We start from the raw sequence: 17150 nt of genomic DNA, 5'->3' as shown, positions 1-17150 counted from the left end.
GTCCCCGCCTCTGCTCAATCGCACAGCTCGGACCACAGGGGAACTTTAACATAATTGACAATGTACCACAAAAGCTGTTAACACTTATTATTGTACATCTTTTGAAATCAACAAAGGTGACATCTCAATGATTTTTTACTGTGTGTTCTTTGTGTTTATTTCAAAACAAACACATGTCTAGATACCAACACAAAAACATGCAGAAACTGCAACGGAGATAATTGCAATGATAATATACTCCCAGAATTAAAAGAGAAGAACCTCCTAACCTCAGGATATTTCGGTGTGTTTTCCTCATCCAAACCTGAAGGTAAGGAAGCTTTTCCTCCAACACAGTAGTATGAGTTTAGAGCTGCTTTGGATATCATCAGCCAATAAAATTCTTTAATACATTCATGACACCAATACATTTCAGAATGAACAGATTTAACTTAACCTTCTATTTCTTTTCAGGCAAGTGTAGCCACGGTGGCAAAAGTGACTTGACTAGTTTTGAAGAACCTACTGGAGGTATCAATAAAGATGAGATCACCTCAAGTCATGGCATCTATCACAAGCGTGCTGCAGATCTGGCCATCAGTGCTACCATGGAGTTGCTGGAAGACATTCGACTGGCCAAAGGCAACCAGGCATTTCTTCAGTATGGGACCCTTATTCAGAGATGTTCATTTTTAATAAACCATAATGATTTTTTTATGAAATTAATGAAATCAGATCATTTCTGAACTTTTAATCTTTTAAGTAGTGGTGGAATTATGCGGTTTGCATGTTCAGCAAATACACAAATAAATGCGCAAGACAGATTGACACTGATTCTGAAATGCTCAAGAATTTAAATAAACAGAATTTAGAATTAACAAAAATATTCAAAATAGAAGTATATCAATTGTAAAGGACAAAACCTTTTCTCACCTTTGCAAAATACATTTTATTTGTTTTGTTTTACAAAAAAAAATGTGTGTAAAGTAATTGATTCCTACTTTATTTTTCTCAGATTGGTGGGGATGAACAAGACGTCAGTGCTGGCTTTTGTTATTGACACCACAGGCAGTATGTCTGATGACATCGAAGAGGCAAAGAGAGTCTCCTTTAACATTATTGACAGCAGAATAGAATCAGTAGAGAAACCTTCCGAATATATCCTAGTTCCATTTAATGACCCAGGTAGACTTGTCATACTATTTTTTTATACGACCTGGCTATTTAAAAAATGTGTGGCGATGTTGCTTTGGTGGTGTCTAGACATGTGTTGTGTAAATGTACATATAAAGTTCACACTGTGTTGAAGTTATCACAGTATCGTAAAAAACCTCAGAAAAAACCTTGGGATATATATATATATATATATATATATATATATATATATATATATATATATATATATATATATATAAAATGTAATGTTGTTCTCCACAAAGATAGTATAGGCTATGAGAATATCGCCAACACTCCAACATTCCTTGTGCTGTGCGTCAAGTGCAGAAGCTACACTGTAAAAAATTGCTGTAATTATGCAGCTGGTTGCCAGTAACTTACTGTAGAAGATAAAGAATGAAAATGTTTCATGTTCATTTAACTTTGAACAAACTGTTGCCACTAAATAACATAAATGTAAAGTCAACCAACTGCCAGTAATACTGTAATTTCTACAGAAATTTTTTACAGTGTAGCTTCAAAAACAGATGCTGCCAGTGCATGATCATATTGATCATCATATTGTCAGTCCTTAGACCATACGGCACACATTGCAAAAATCAGTTTGCATTGTTGTCTTCCCAGAAGGAATCCTCTTCTAAAGCTGGCTCACAAGCCTGCAAACATTTTGCTGAACATGACCTGTCCAAAAGCATAAATTATAGTAAGCATGTCCTGTGATCCGATGAGACTAAGATAAATTTGTTTGGCACAGTTTGGCTTATTGCTGTCCAGCATGTGTGACGACTGCCATTCAAACAGACTTTGCATTGTGTGCCATTTGATCTGAGCACTGACAAGCTGATCTTCTGCGTCTGTAACATGTAAAGCAATGTGCTGCCTGACTCATGCGTATGTTTTTTGAAGCCAGCTTCTGTACCTGACGCATAGCACGAGTACTCAACTTCTTTAATCGACCCTTGCAACTCCTGTTACGAGGGGACACAGTCCAGGAAAACCTTTTATATGACCTTGGCCACTGTACTGTAACTCAGTTTGAGGATGTTACTGATCTTCTCATAGCCTAGGCCATATTTGTGGAGAACAACATTTCTAATTACTAAATCCTCAGAGAGTTCTCTGAGCCAAGGTCCCATGTTCAACATATAAAAGAATTGTACTGAAAGCACTAAATTTAAACAGCTCTAATAGAAGAAACCCCCATTTATATAGGACATGTGATTTTGCATGGATAAACTATATACTGTACATCTGTTAATAACTTTAATCAAGGGTGTACTAACTTTTGTTGCCAGCTATTTTGACAATAATGGCTGTATGTTAAGTTATTTTCAGAGGACAGTAAATCAATATTGCAATACAAGTACACACATTGACTAAAATAATTTAATTTTCATAGTAATATACCTTGAGAAGATGTGAGAGTTGTACTCACTTTTGTGAGATATTGTATATGTTTATTGAATACAGATTTTGGACCATTAATAAAAACTCGGAATGCAGAGAATTTCAAAAAGGCAATCAGTTTGCTCAAAGCTAATGGCGGAGGAGATGAACCAGAAATGTGCTTATCAGGACTTGAGCTGGGCATTTCCATGTATATGTATGTACTGTATATAAACTCTAAAAAGTGCTGGGATGTTTTACCTCAGGGCTGGGTCACTATAAGAAAAAACATACTGCTGGGTTAAAAATGACCCAACTGCTGGGTTATTTTAACTCATGGTTGGGTAACAATAACCCAGCAGGTTTTATCCCAGCATATCATCGCATCTCACATTGCTTTATGGCACTCAACTATAAGACTGCATTTTAACTGCCTAAAAATTAACTTTAAAAGGATGTGTTTTGAAGTCTTAAAGTTTGTATGGCTAAAATTCCCGTACTTTCTGTTTTTGTTGTTTGTTTTTGTTCTTCAGCTGGCACTGGCCATGGCTCCTCCATATTCAGACATTTATGTGTTTACTGATGCTGGAGCAAAAGACTTTGGATTAGAAAGCACAATTCGAGCCATGATAGAATGGACCAAGTCAAGAGTAAGTGCCTGCAGTTTCTTCATCCGTTACCACTGCCCTATTTGTTGCAACAACTCTGTTGATGAAACATTTTTGTATATTGTACATCTGAAACATCTGTATATTTCTATCTGTATTTTTTGCATCTCTGTCTCACTCTTTGCTTTGTGTGCTCCCAAAACCCAGGTCAATTTCATGCTGACAAAAGTCTTTTCATTACGCAAAAGAAGGCACGTCTCACGTTCTCAGCGTTCCTCAACAAGAATGTCTCGGTCAGGAATGCAGCTGTACAGAGACTTGGCAGATGTTTCTGGTGGACAGGCAATAGAGGTCACTAAGAGTACACTGTCTCAGGCCACGACAGTTATTACTGATTCATCTGCATCTGCTCTGGTATGTTAAAGTAATTGATTTACTTATTTTTTATGTATTGTTTATTTGAAAAGGGACAGATACAAAGAAAAACATCAGTCTCGTGCCTGTAGCACAGTGTTTATAGCCATGGCTTATTCGCAACACCTGTCCCTAGAAGGGCTTTTAACAGTTAAGATAATAATGAAGTTAAAAGATAAATACAATAAAATATCCAAAAACCAGTTATGCTGCGTTTACACCAACCGCGCGCTTCAGGAGTCAAAATCGCGTCTACTGCGCTTAGTTTGCCACTTGAACAGTTTGAATGCATTTGCGCGTCTAGAGCGAAGTAAACGTGCGGAAAAAGCAAGCATCTGATGCGTGTCAGAAGCAAAATCCGCTTCATGTGGGAGGGGCAAGTGCTATGCGGTTTTCTGTTTGCAGGATGGCTGATGTGCATTTATCGAGAGAGTTACCGGTTTGTATTTCATCACCTTACTATAGGGGGCAATAAACGACGCAGGTCGATAAACGCAGAGCCGGACAGTAATGGACTACATTAACTTGAGTACAGTACTTAAGTACAATTTTGAGGGATCTGTACTTTACTCGAGTATTATTTTTGGGGAGTACTCATGACTTTACTCAAGTACATTTAAGAGGCAAATATTGTACTCTTTACTCCACTACATTTCTATCCATAACCGTGAGTACCCGTTACTTCTTCTAAAAAAAAGGAAAAAAAGAAAAATCTCTGAAACCCTCGAATTGTTGTTTCCCTTTTCTCAAACGTGATTGGATTGTGCAGGCGCCACTGATTGGGACAGCCTATCAGCTATCACCTTCAGCTTTCCGCCAAAGTCCCAATAGTCAGATTTAGATAAGAGAAGAAACCATGGACGAAACAATGGATGAAGACACAGCAGGTCCATCCTGGGAATGTGACAACCCGAGGCTCCACCTCGACAGACTATTTAAATTTTTTAAACACGTTAATGATAGTTTTCACTTTAAGTGTTTGCTGTGTTTACCAAAACAGAGCTTCATCACCGCTTACAAAAATTCAACCCCTTGAGAGCGGCAGGGATCACTGGTGATCCCGGATTATTGTTTTTCAAATGTATTACTCTTCAAAACATCACACTCTTACTTGATCTGGACAAACTCAGCATCACAAAACAGGTTTAAGACTCCAGCTTCGACATTTGACCACTGTTTGTTATAAAACTGGTTTGCAGTGACATTCATTTCTTAATTTATGCCAGGAGTGCAAAATAATTAATCTGAAACGTTCGTTATTTTGAATAGAAATCATTAAACATTTATTCTCGTCTTCTCTGGTTTATTTGTATTCAAATACATAAAATATACAGAATCCGCCAGGGCTATTAGTACCGTGGTGCGCATATTTGGAGAAATAATGATTAATTATCACATGTTAGTAAAATATTTAGTCTTACAGAATAAGATTTCTATTCATTTTCCACTGAATTATGCGATCTGAAGAGCTCAAAGAGCGAACGGAGTGAAATGTGTGTCTCCTCTTCCTGATTCATGTCAGATTTGACCTCAGAGCTCCATCATTTGCTGTACAGCTGTCAATCATCTCACATGGTTCAATGTGCACTGTGGCAGTAGTAATGCAAAATTTAAAAATGTACTCTTGTACTCTTGATACTCAAGTACTTTTAAAAACAAGTACTTTTTACTTTTACTTGAGTAGACATGTACTCTTACTCAAGTAATGAACCCGTGTACTCTGTCCGCCTCTGGATAAACGTCACGTGAAAAACCCCCTGGGAGAAAAACCTCCCGACTTTTTTTAGCCTGGGAGGAACAAAAAGTCCTAGGAGGGAAAAAAAAACCTTGGGAGATATATATATCGACTGTATATACATATAGCCTATAGGCTATGAGAAGATTGCTAACACTCCAACCTTCCTTGTGCTGTGCGTCAGGTGCTGAAGCTACACTGTAAAAATTGCTGTAATTATGCAGCTGGTTGCCAGTAGAAGATAAAGAATGAAAATGTTTCATGTTCATTTAACTTTGAACAAACTGTTGCCAGTAAATAACATAAATGTAAAGTCAACCAACTGCCAGTAATACTGTAATATCTACAGAATTTTTTTACAGTGTAGCTTCAAAAAAGCTTTGCAGGTCGATAAACGTCACCTGACTCAAAAGTGAAATGTGTATTTACAACTTACCAGGTTGCCCAATGCCCTCACTGACATTCTTCCAAGCGAGGTCCTTTTTATTCCTGTCTCTATAGAAATATTGTGTTGTATAGTATAGCTCCGGGTGACTGCTCACGGACAATATCAAGCCATCATGCTGAATGAGTGACTCCGGGCGGGGCTGCCTCCACAGCAGCAAGCAGGCTCCTGATTGGTTAACGCGGCGTGAAAATCCGCCAAAGTTCAAATTTTTCAGGGCGTCAAATGCAAAATGCACAAAAAGCACCATTTGCGCCATACGCTCAATTCGCGCCATTCAACTTAACATTGAAATCACTCGTGCTTGCCGCCTCTACCGCGTCTGGTGTAAACGCAGGATTAGAACCAGTAAAAATAAGTGTGGTAAATTAACACATTTACTCTAACTCACAGAGATGCACACCTCACACACAGGTATAAATCCAATATAACATGATCACACTGTTGCTGCTGTATGAGCCAGGCTTTTGTTAGTTTTTTGAAGGTGGACAGTTTAGTTAGAGTCTTTATATATGTAGTAAGCCAGTTCCACAGACTGGCTCCTTTCACAGAAAAAAACATTTTGAGCAAAAGATGTTTTACAGAATGAAACTTTACAGTTTCCACGTATACCAGCTCTTGTTGGAGGGTTCCAGCCTGTTTACAATATTACGAAGTACCTCAGGTGCCAGTCCAATCAAACATTTAAAAAACAAAGTTATTTATCTAAGATTACCAAATTAACAAAATTTAAAATTGTATGTTTATTTAAAATGTAACAATAATGAAATTGAATTGGCTTTTTGTCTAAAAAATTGAGAGCATGGTTATAAAGCCTCTCAATAGGTTTTAGGGTAGTTTGGCTATTCTGGGACCAAACAGTGGTGCAGTAAAACAGGTGGGTATAATTACAGTATGTATAAATATATAGATGTACATATGGATTTAAATTGTGGAGACGTCTACAAACCCCAACGTCTTGATACCGGGGTGCCTCAAGGCTCTGTGCTTGGACCACTGCTCTTTTTGATACACATGAAATCCCTGGGTTCTGTCATTCGAAAACATGTTTTTTTCTTACCACTGCTATGCGGATGACACTCAATTTCACTTGTCGTTCCACCCTGATGATCCCACAGTTTCTGCGCAAATCTCAGCATGCCTGAGGGACATCTCACTCTGGATGAAGGACAACAATCTCCAGCTTAACCTTACGAAGACAGAACTGCTTGTTATATCATCTGAAGCAAAGATTCATCACAACCTTTCCATTCAGCTAGGTTCCTCGACCATCACGCCTTCCAGGACAGCCAGAAACCAGGGAGTCGTCATTGATGATCAGCTTAGCTTCACAGAGCATGTTGCCAGCACCACCCACACTCATAGGTTCATCCTCTACAATATTATGTCTTAGTTCAAGCTCCTGTCCTGTCCAGGCTGAACTACTGCAACGCTCTACTGGCTGGACTTCCAGCCTGCACAACCAAACCCCTACAGATGATTCAGAATGCAGCGGCAAGAATGGTCTTCAATGAGCCAAAGAGGGTGCATGTCACTTCTCTCTTTGTCAAGTTACACTGGCTTCCTATAACAACTCACAACAAAACTGTCACCGAGCGATGGCTTGTGGTCCTGTAAGGGAGCCAACCAGTTGGAGTAGAAAAAGGAAATGATGTGCTGTACTAAAAAGTTAATGCAGGATCCAAATGGTGTTTTATTTAAAAGGTGCAAAAATGTGACCCGTCACGGAAACCAGGGACACAAGTCGGCAGCACAAGTTTCGAGAAAATGAGAAACAAAGTTTTTTTTTTCAAAATTTGTAATTTTCGTTTTATTGCAGAATCTGTTAGTTGAGATCACAAAGAAGCCTCTCCATGTTTGAGATAGCAGTTTATGTATATTTAAAAGCGTACATTTTGCGGTTAAAATAGGCTTGTTTTCCGGAGATTCTAGCGTGCAGCGGGGGGCGTCATTGTCTGTGTGTATATTTACATACTGTATAAGCTTGTGTTTTCGCCTCCGCCCCCAAAGGGAACAGCGTGACTACTGAATTAAGGATAGTTCGCCCAAAACTGAAAATAATGTCATTAATGACTTACCATTATGTCGTTCTAAACTCGGAAGACCTCCGTTCATCTTCGGAACACAGTTTAAGATATTTTAACATTAGATTTATTCCGAGAGCTTTCTGTCTCTTCCATTGAAAATCTATGTATGGTTTCCATGTCCAGAAAGGTAATAAAAACATTATCAAAGTAGTCCATGTGACATCAGTGGGTCAGTAAAATTGTGTTGATACAGCGAAAATACAGTTTGGTCCAAAAATAGCAAGAATTACGACTTTATTCAGCATTAGGTGTGTTCGACATCGGCTGTGGCTGGATGGAACCGATCGGCGAGATTAGCCGCGTGCAGGTGGGGAGGAGCTGAAAACGGAGACGTGAAGTCGGACGCGCTGAGGTTCCCGTAGTTTGCTGCATTTACGTTTAAGCATATATTATTTAAATACCAATGTAGTGGGGTCTACGTTTTTTATCCATTTTATTTTGATGAAGATGACACAATATAACATCGCGACTACATTAAAATAGTTTTAACTGCTATAAAAATACAGATTTGTGAGCATTTGTGGAATTGAGGGCGTGAAAATACACACGAAACACACGTGATTGTTGTCATGTGGTGAATCCGACCAATCTTGAAACAGCTGTGTCGTCATTACAGCCCGTGCAGCTCCTCTTCGGGAACTGCGCTGGCTAACTCAGGCGGCTGATCTCGAATCGCTCTCGCGGTACTTAAAAACCACATGACACAGTCACGTGCCTGCAGCGCCAGCTTAAGTCGGACAAAAATACTAACCGGAATGCACTGCTTCAAGGCAGCCGCCGATCGGTCTGCGCAGCGCCGCATGAAGTCGAACACACCTATAGTAGAAATCACGTGACCAATGACAAAAGAGGCCTCAGCTTGTGTGGAACACATCATTGGTTCGGTCTGAGTTTTGAAACTCATGCCACCTTGTGGGTGTTGTGGCGTTTTATTGTTGAATAGGTGTCAGGAGTTGTAGAAGCAGCTTGTTGGAGAGTTTATTATTATTAGTAGTTTATTATTAGGTTTGTAACGATATTACAAACTGAACATACCGATCGGGATACACCACCCAGGATACGAATTGCGGAACTCTCGTGGTGTGCCGCGGTGCTTTCTTGCTGCCCATTGTTGAGATTAATGTCACTTATCTCTGACTAACTAATCTATTGATTTAAACAAAAAATTATTTGCATACATTTGATTAAATTGTATTAGTAACGACTAATAATAGCTTTTTAAATGCTGTTCTAAATATTATATTATTTAATATTATAATATTAAATATTATCTAAGTTACTGTTTTCCAAGTGCATGTCATGTCACGTGACAAGTGCATGTCATTTCACGTGATATTGCAACGCGCACGAGGGGGAAAGGTGAACCAAATGAACCGGTCTGCGCTGATTGGACCGTGTGTGTGTGTGTGTGTGTGTGTGTGTGTGTGTGTGTGTGTGTGTGTGTGTGTGTGTGTGTGTGTGTGTGTGTGTGTGTGTGTGTGTGTGTGTGTGTGTGTGTGTGTGATGATTCCCTTGACCCAATTTACAGATTAATAGTACATTTATTTCATGCATTAGTTGACTTCAACAGTAACATTTTCAGCATTTTAGCTAAGTAATGATATTCATCACCTGATAAACAGCTATTTACAGTCCTGCGTTACTACAAATAAAGTTTGATTTTAAGTTTGTTTGGCAAAGTTAATAAAGACAAAGTCAAGTTATTTTTGTTGTAATTATTAAGTTAAGTTAATCTATTGTTCCTTAGCATTGCTGGTAAAATGACATGAACCCTACCCCCACAGCAAACCGAACCGAATCGGACCGAACCGTGGCTCCAAAACCGTAAATTGATCCTAACCATGCCATTGGTGTATCGTTACACCCCTAGTAGCTGTCTTTAAGAATCGGCTAAAAAACCCATATCTTCCGCCATCACTTCACTTCCTAAAATAGGACTTACTATCTTTCTCTATTTTCCTTTGTTCTTTATCTCTATCTATAAATTTTTTTAAAAAACTAACCCTTACCCTTGGCTATGTATACTGTGTTAGACTTGATGAGACTATTTCCAGTGCACTTATGTATTGATGTTCTTGTGTTGCTATAATTGCTTCTATTGTTTACCTCATTTGTAAGTTGCTTTGGACAAAAGCGTCTGCTAAATTACTAAATGTAAATGTAAATGATGAACTTTAAACATTGCAATTTACATTATATAAACATGTAGTACCCATTAATTTGATGTATACATATATTTTTTAAAGGTGACTGTCCTTCAGGTAGTGAGAAATCCAGCCACGGCAGAACATTTTTCTTTTGTGTTGGATTCATCTCTGTCCAATGTGACTCTGTATATCACAGGGGTCTCTCCAGTCTTTACCCTCTACAACCCAACAGGTGAGCTAGACATACTGTATATTTTGACAATATGACACTAACTGCACATTATTAAGTGTAAAGTAATAGGCAATTCTAAAGAAGATCTTTAATTGAAAATTAAGCACTAAAGAATTGGCGCTAAAAATGTGGACATAGTTATTTTTGCGCATGACCTTCTTGCATATATTGGAGCTGCAAACTTTATGGGAAGAGAGTATTTGATTATTGCATTGTGGCTAAGGTTTGCGCTTTTCAAATTACTGGTATTTGTGCCACTATTTAATTTTCAAGAAAACATGTCTTAAATTACTGTGGTTGTTACGGAAATTAGATGTTGTGCCTGTGTTTTTCAATGTGCACCTTCTCAGTACATTTTTGAATTGCGCTCTTATGCTAATTTAGTAAATATGGCACAAGTGTAAACCATATGGCATGTATCAAAGAGCTGATGTGTGCCTGCTCTTTCAGGTGCATCTCAGTCAGGATCAGTGAAAGATGGCCCTCTAGGTAGCATTCAGACTGTGGGGAATCTATGGAGAATTAAACTCAACTCAAAGAATCAGAAAGGGGTATGGGGCATCAGTATTAACTCTGCAAGCCCCTACACCATTAAAATCAGGGGTAAGAGAGATTCATGTTTTGTTTGTAGATGTCATTTGGAAAAATAATAATCTTACATTTTTTTTTCTGTGCCTAAATTTAGTTCAGGACAATTAGTTTTAGCTATAATACTGCTTTTTAAGTGCCGTAAAATGTCTGTTTTCCCAAATGAAATGAATTACAGCCTGTTTATCAGTATGTGGCAAATTATTTATCTGCATTATACACTTTAACACAGGTCAGAGTTATTTTAATTTTTTCTTCACCTTCGTGGGGTCTGAAGGACTTCATGGGGACTTAGTGCCAAAAGACAATCGCCCTATCAGTGGTAATGATCTCGCTAACATCTTTGCCAAATATAAAAATGCTTATTACTAAAAGTCAAATTTAATTTAAAATGGACAGAGTTCATCTGTGACTATTATAGTTTCATGTTGTGCATAGTATACTGTACATTTTAATAGGGCTGTCACTTTTTATTCGATATTCGAATATGCATTCAAACATGACGCGAAATATCCGTATTCGAACTATAAATAACCCATCTGGTTTTTAAAATGCAATATGTAGCGCATTTTTTACAGTCTAACACCTCGTAATAGGGAAAAAACATATATAAACATATATGTTTCAATATAGGTTTTGATATAGGTTTTACATATATGTGACATATATAAAATTGTCCGTTTTCCTATATTATATGTACATATATGTACATATATGTATATATATGTACATATATGCACATATATGTTAACCTATATATTGGTAAAATTATTAAAATCTGTAGCTTCTAATAAATTAAACATAAATAAAGGTCCAACCAATGACAGTCTGCACCTACAGGAGCCAGGATTCAAACAATTGTCCGTTTTCCTATATTATATGTACATATATGTACATATATGTACATATATGCACATATATGTTAACCTATATATTGGTAAAATTATTAAAATCTGTAGCTTCTAATAAATTAAACATAAATAAAGGTCCAACCAATGACAGTCTGCACCTACAGGAGCCAGGATTCAAACCTCCAACCTTCCGATCACAAAAAAAAATGCAATCCCATGTGCCACTGCTGGGATTCGAACACCCAACCTTCTGATTCATAAGACAAGTCGCTATACCATCTGCGCTACTGTCGCTGTTAAGGACCTGGAACAGTAGCTGTTAAATTGTGCAGAAATTGTAACACTCTTAAAACAAATGTGTAAAAATAATACATCTAATGTGTTGTCCTTAACTTAACACAACTCTGTGTTATTTTTAACACACACTTTGTGTTGTTTTAACACATCTTGTCCCTTTTCTATATTTAAACTCAAAATCAAAATGAAATGACACATAGTGTGTTAAATAGGATTAACACATCCTTTCATAGAGTGTAGTTAAATTCCATAAAATGCCAATTACATGTGACACAAATTTCATGTGTTTGCACATACATAAGTTCTTGCATTTTTTTGTTAGTTCTTAGTTATTGCCTTGATAATAGAAAATATAAGCTGGGCATGTATGACATTTGCCAAAGTGAGATATGAGCTACAAAATTACCAGATCCTGCTTTATAGGAGACATAACTTATAGGGCTCATATGTGGATATGAAGAAGCAATACAGGTGACCTATATGGCCTGAGGTGCATATATGTGCATATACAATTTTGCATATATGCAGCATATATATTATCATATATGGGCATATATGCTGTATATGGGCAGCATATATGTGCATATTAGCTGCATATAGGTTTCATATATGTGCATATATATTATTATATATGTGCATATATGCTGTATATGTGCTGCATATATATGCATATTAGCTGCATATATGCGCATATATATTTTTATATATGTGCATATATGCTGTATATATGCAGCATATATGTGCATATAAGCTGCATATAGGTTTCATATATGCACATATATCCACAAATAGGCTCTTTCCATAAGAAGGAGGATGAGAGTGAGACCGACGACGGCAACTGTGCGCAAGAGAGGGAACATTGGACCAACATGAACCAAATGTCACGTGCATGTCAAGATAGAATTATAGTTTGTATATAAAATGGTATGTTATTGTTTATAATGTTAAATAGCAGAATAAAAAGCTTGTGTTAATACGTTCGCATTAGGCTGTGTATATGTGCTTGTTGTCAATGAGATTATTTCTCACAAACACGGTTAAGCGCGGGATATGTGTGCTTGTCAATTACGGGCATTAAATCCACGGAATTCCGCTGAGTTTTCCGTCGAAATCTACGAGCGCGGCTATTTTACTCCTGCTGCTGTTTAAGTTGTCACGTTATTGTTTGTACCTGTTCTGAATAGTTTCTTTTTCATATAAGTTGTTATTCATAAGTTGATAACAGTACTGTTTATGACTGTCACTGTTAATAAACTTGTGATTGAATCTCCGTTACGATGCTTTTTTATGAGCGGGGGGGGCATCTAGATATTCGAATATATTCGGATACATTGCATAATATTCGATATCCGTTCGAATTAGATTTTTCTCAAAAGTGACAGCCCTATACGTTAATCAATTCATGTAAACTTAAAAGCATTTAAAAAAATGTAACATCATCAGTCATATAAATAAACAATGACTGATGTAAAAATGTATTTGAAAATGTTTTGTTTCTGTCATCACAGGTGGAAATGGCACCTTGTTTCTTTCTGTGACTGGAGGTGAATTGATCACAGTGACTGACGTACTTCTAGTTGAAGCTTCAGGGTCGAATACTGTTAATGGAACCATTCAATCATTGGGTGGGTCAGACTACCTGATACACTTACAAAGAATCCCAGAATGGCCATTTGTAGTCCAACTGAAAGGTCTGTTGAATGACCTTAATGGATCCTCACTCGGCCAATTCCAGAGACAGTCATCCACTCAACAAAGAGCCTCTAGCATTAAAATCACGGTGAGCTTAAAGACAATGTTTGTCGACTGTGCATGTGACTTAACAGCAACGGGCTTTTAAGTGCAAGTTTTTGAAAATAATTGTGTAAACATACAGTACCCTGAATGTACTTGCTGAGTTTTGCCCAGTATGACGCTTACAGAATACATTCTTACCTTTATCACGGCCGATTCACAGAGCACTTTAAAGCCTGGAATCCCTCTGAATGTCAACTTTACATTGACCAGTAAGGAAACAAAAGGCAGCTATATCATCCGAGCCAGGAATGACCGTGGTTTCAAAGTCTCTTTCCCCAGTTCCCTGAGTGGGAAAGCAGGAGGAAGCACTCAGGGAACCGCAACACTGATCACGCCCTCCAACACAGAGTCTGGGAGTGATGTCACTCTCATCATTGAGGCAGAAGATCAAGAGTCCGCTGACCTGAATTATGTGACACTGCGACTCACCGTCATGGCTGAGGTAAAACCAAGAATGAACAATTAACCGTTTTCATTAACATTTACCACTGCTTCTGCATGTCTACAGTAATTTTCTACTGTATCTTTTGACACTATTTTTCCTTGTTTGTTTGTGAACAATATTAACCATGTCATTTTTTTAAAACCATAACAAACACAACTGCTACCAGGGCCGGGTCTATGGGGGGGCTGGGGGGGCATTGCCCCCACAGATTTTCCTTCTGCCCCCCCAAAAAATGTCCAGCCAACCTTAAAATAACGGAGTCTCTTTAAACAAAAAATATCTCCTTTAGGCAAGCGCTAGCGTTTACAGCTCCTGCCCACTATCGTCTGTTTAGCTTATTCAAGCCTTGGAGGTCTTTTCAGCAGTATTTAAGTCACAGGAAAAGTACTACTGTTCTCTATGACGGTAACTCAAAAATAAAACACATATTTAGAATATATATCAGAAACAATGCAATTTAGTATTACATAAACGTAATAACCCAACACATATTAAATTACAACTTTTTTTATAGTAAAACATGCCCAAAATAGCCCCTTATCCTTTCTTAGACTCACCTCATTATTTATTCATTCAAATACAACAGCCAATGGCAAGTCTCCAGCAGCATTTAATGTGTTTGTTTTAGACGTAGTTCTGTTTATTAAAATTAGAATATGCAGTTTGGTTGTGGCATACTATCTAGTAGATATAAATGATATAAGATCGTTATACAGTAAATATACAGTATTGTAACAGCTGAGCATCGCGTGCAGTTTTAAAATCACATTTTAGCGGTTTTGTCATCGTCATTCGTCAGCTCATCAGCTCGCGTTTGAGAAAAACTTCACACGCAAAAATCTACAGACTTTTAAGTTCAGGAGGAGCTTTCACTCCGCAAGGTCATCATAAGGTAAAACGTTGTATTTTATAATGTTGCGTATAATATCTGATTTGCTGTGTTGTGAACAAAGCAGTGTGATTTATCTTTGGTCTCGTCGCAAATCACACTTACAGTATTTTAGGGCTTGTGCTTTTGTCTGGTGCTGTTATAGGCAAACAGGATAACCTTTGACGAATTTGTCATGCATGTCAAATTGCTTACATGATGTTTCAAAATAGATTATTTAAAGCATTGTGCTTTGTTGTGATATTTGAGGTTGCTGCAGCAGCATGTATGATAGGGTCAGGATTTAATGAAAATAAAGCTTATCACATATCACATTGAAAATGCATTATTTTAAATGAAGAAAATGTTTGAGAGGTGGAAATAAAGTTCCTAAGAAGTGTTTATTTAGAATAAAGGTATATGTTGGGTAGGGTAGGTATAAGAATGGCTTTAATTTATCTATAAGTGAAATAATAGATTAAATGCAGTGTAAACATTAATAAAATATAGCTATATGTACAGCTTTGTATTCATATCACCTGCTTGCCTGATTTCATTAACTGTGACTTAATGTGTAAAACTACATTAAGTGTAATCATTATAACATTATAAATCATTAATCTAATTGCATCTACTTTTAAAATTTGAACGTGCAAAATGACATATAAATGGCCTTTTATTATAAGACATATGCAAAATAATATTTGATTGAAAAATCCATAATTTTAGTGTATGAATAGTTTTAGTCGAGAAATGGCTGCCCACCCAAAAATCCTGACTGCCCCCCCAGTCCAGCAAGCCTAGTACCGGGCCTGACTGCTACACACTTATTCACTTCAATTATTCTTGTTTTGCGACAGATAACTGATGTCTCTAAACCTGTGTGTGAAAAAGTGAGCATTAAAGCTGACTGCCCTGTGGTGTGCAGCAATGCATCATGGGAACTTTCTGCAAACCTGAATGATGGTAATGGTACAGGCATAGCCAAAGTGTTCATAAACATCGGCAACGGCTCTCTCAGTACAAGTCAACTAATGAGTGAGGATGGCACTAATGTGACCGTAGCTTTCTACAATGCTTCCTGCTGTTCTCCAGAGGTGCAGGTAGTGGCTGTTGATGGGGTGGGACATGTGGGGACATGTTTCACTTCTATAAAAAAGAAATTTGCCACAAACACGTCAGTAAAGCTCTCAATGGCTGCCACATTTAAGTTTATTTTGCTTTTCATCTTTGTTGTTTTCTTTATGTGGTAAAGGGAAACTTAAGGCCCATTCTGGATATTAAGATATAGTGTTAACATGCTGAGTAAACATATTTACATAGATTTTTATTCTGACACACTGTCTGTCTGTCACGCTTAGATGTAAGAGCGCTGTTTGTTACGCTGTGTAAGAAATTTGACACACTGTCTGTCTGTCACGCTTAGATGTAAGAGCGCTGTTTGTTACGCTGTGTAAGAAATTTTACCCATGTATCTAAGTACAATAATGACTTATTTTTGCTTTGTGATCATTCAAAGAGGAGCATCTCTATGTTTTTCTGATGAATATTTTATAAATTAAAAAAATAATGTATATGTAGAATAGAAGCAGTAGACCAAAACAAATTGATAAATGTGATTAATAAATGTAATGATCAGGTACTTTAACATCTGCCTGTCCAATTGTGAAAATGTTGCCAAATAAATCCGCCTAGATTGTCCTGGATTTTTATGAAATATAGTATACTGAAATAGATTGCTTTGCTTTAGCTCAACAGGAGTTCCTTATGAGTCAAATTGCATGCTTACTAAAAACAACATAAACCTATAGACGGTTTCATCAGACACACGTGATACACGTCTGGATCCGAACCTTACTTCCGGTTTCGTTTTTTTAATGGTCTGACTAGTTGCTAAACTAATCTCTTGAACAAATGCCTCGTCGAAAATAACAAATGTTTTGGTTTCCTGGGTAATCTATGTATTGGTTTTTTGCTTGTTATATAAATAAACTACGTTTAAAGTACTTTGTTGTTATTTATTCTTAGCGGAGTTTACCGGAAGTTCATGCGGACCGCGACAGCCGCTTGTTTATGTTGTTACTGCTGAAACGGT

General features: G+C 37.3%; 1 protein-coding gene across 1 annotated transcript in view; it reads left to right on the top strand.

The window, feature by feature from the left end:
- LOC129444359 (von Willebrand factor A domain-containing protein 7-like) overlaps nt 1-17150 on the top strand; it is a 32761-nt gene extending 15611 nt beyond the window's left edge. Inside the window, exons 5-16 of the mRNA XM_073862484.1 lie at nt 182-310; nt 454-640; nt 995-1164; nt 2626-2762; nt 3075-3191; nt 3357-3563; nt 10077-10209; nt 10660-10812; nt 11030-11119; nt 13454-13726; nt 13892-14184; nt 15916-17150. Of these exons, the coding sequence (XP_073718585.1) occupies nt 182-310; nt 454-640; nt 995-1164; nt 2626-2762; nt 3075-3191; nt 3357-3563; nt 10077-10209; nt 10660-10812; nt 11030-11119; nt 13454-13726; nt 13892-14184; nt 15916-16308 (2282 nt within the window). The 3' untranslated portion in view covers nt 16309-17150. The remainder of the gene's footprint in view (nt 1-181; nt 311-453; nt 641-994; nt 1165-2625; nt 2763-3074; nt 3192-3356; nt 3564-10076; nt 10210-10659; nt 10813-11029; nt 11120-13453; nt 13727-13891; nt 14185-15915) is intronic.

Source organism: Misgurnus anguillicaudatus, chromosome 3, assembly GCF_027580225.2.
Source record: "Misgurnus anguillicaudatus chromosome 3, ASM2758022v2, whole genome shotgun sequence".
In the NCBI taxonomy this organism is placed as follows: Eukaryota; Metazoa; Chordata; class Actinopteri; order Cypriniformes; family Cobitidae; genus Misgurnus; species Misgurnus anguillicaudatus.
Note: the sequence above shows the minus strand (reverse complement) of the source record. Positions and strands in the feature narration are given on the sequence as shown.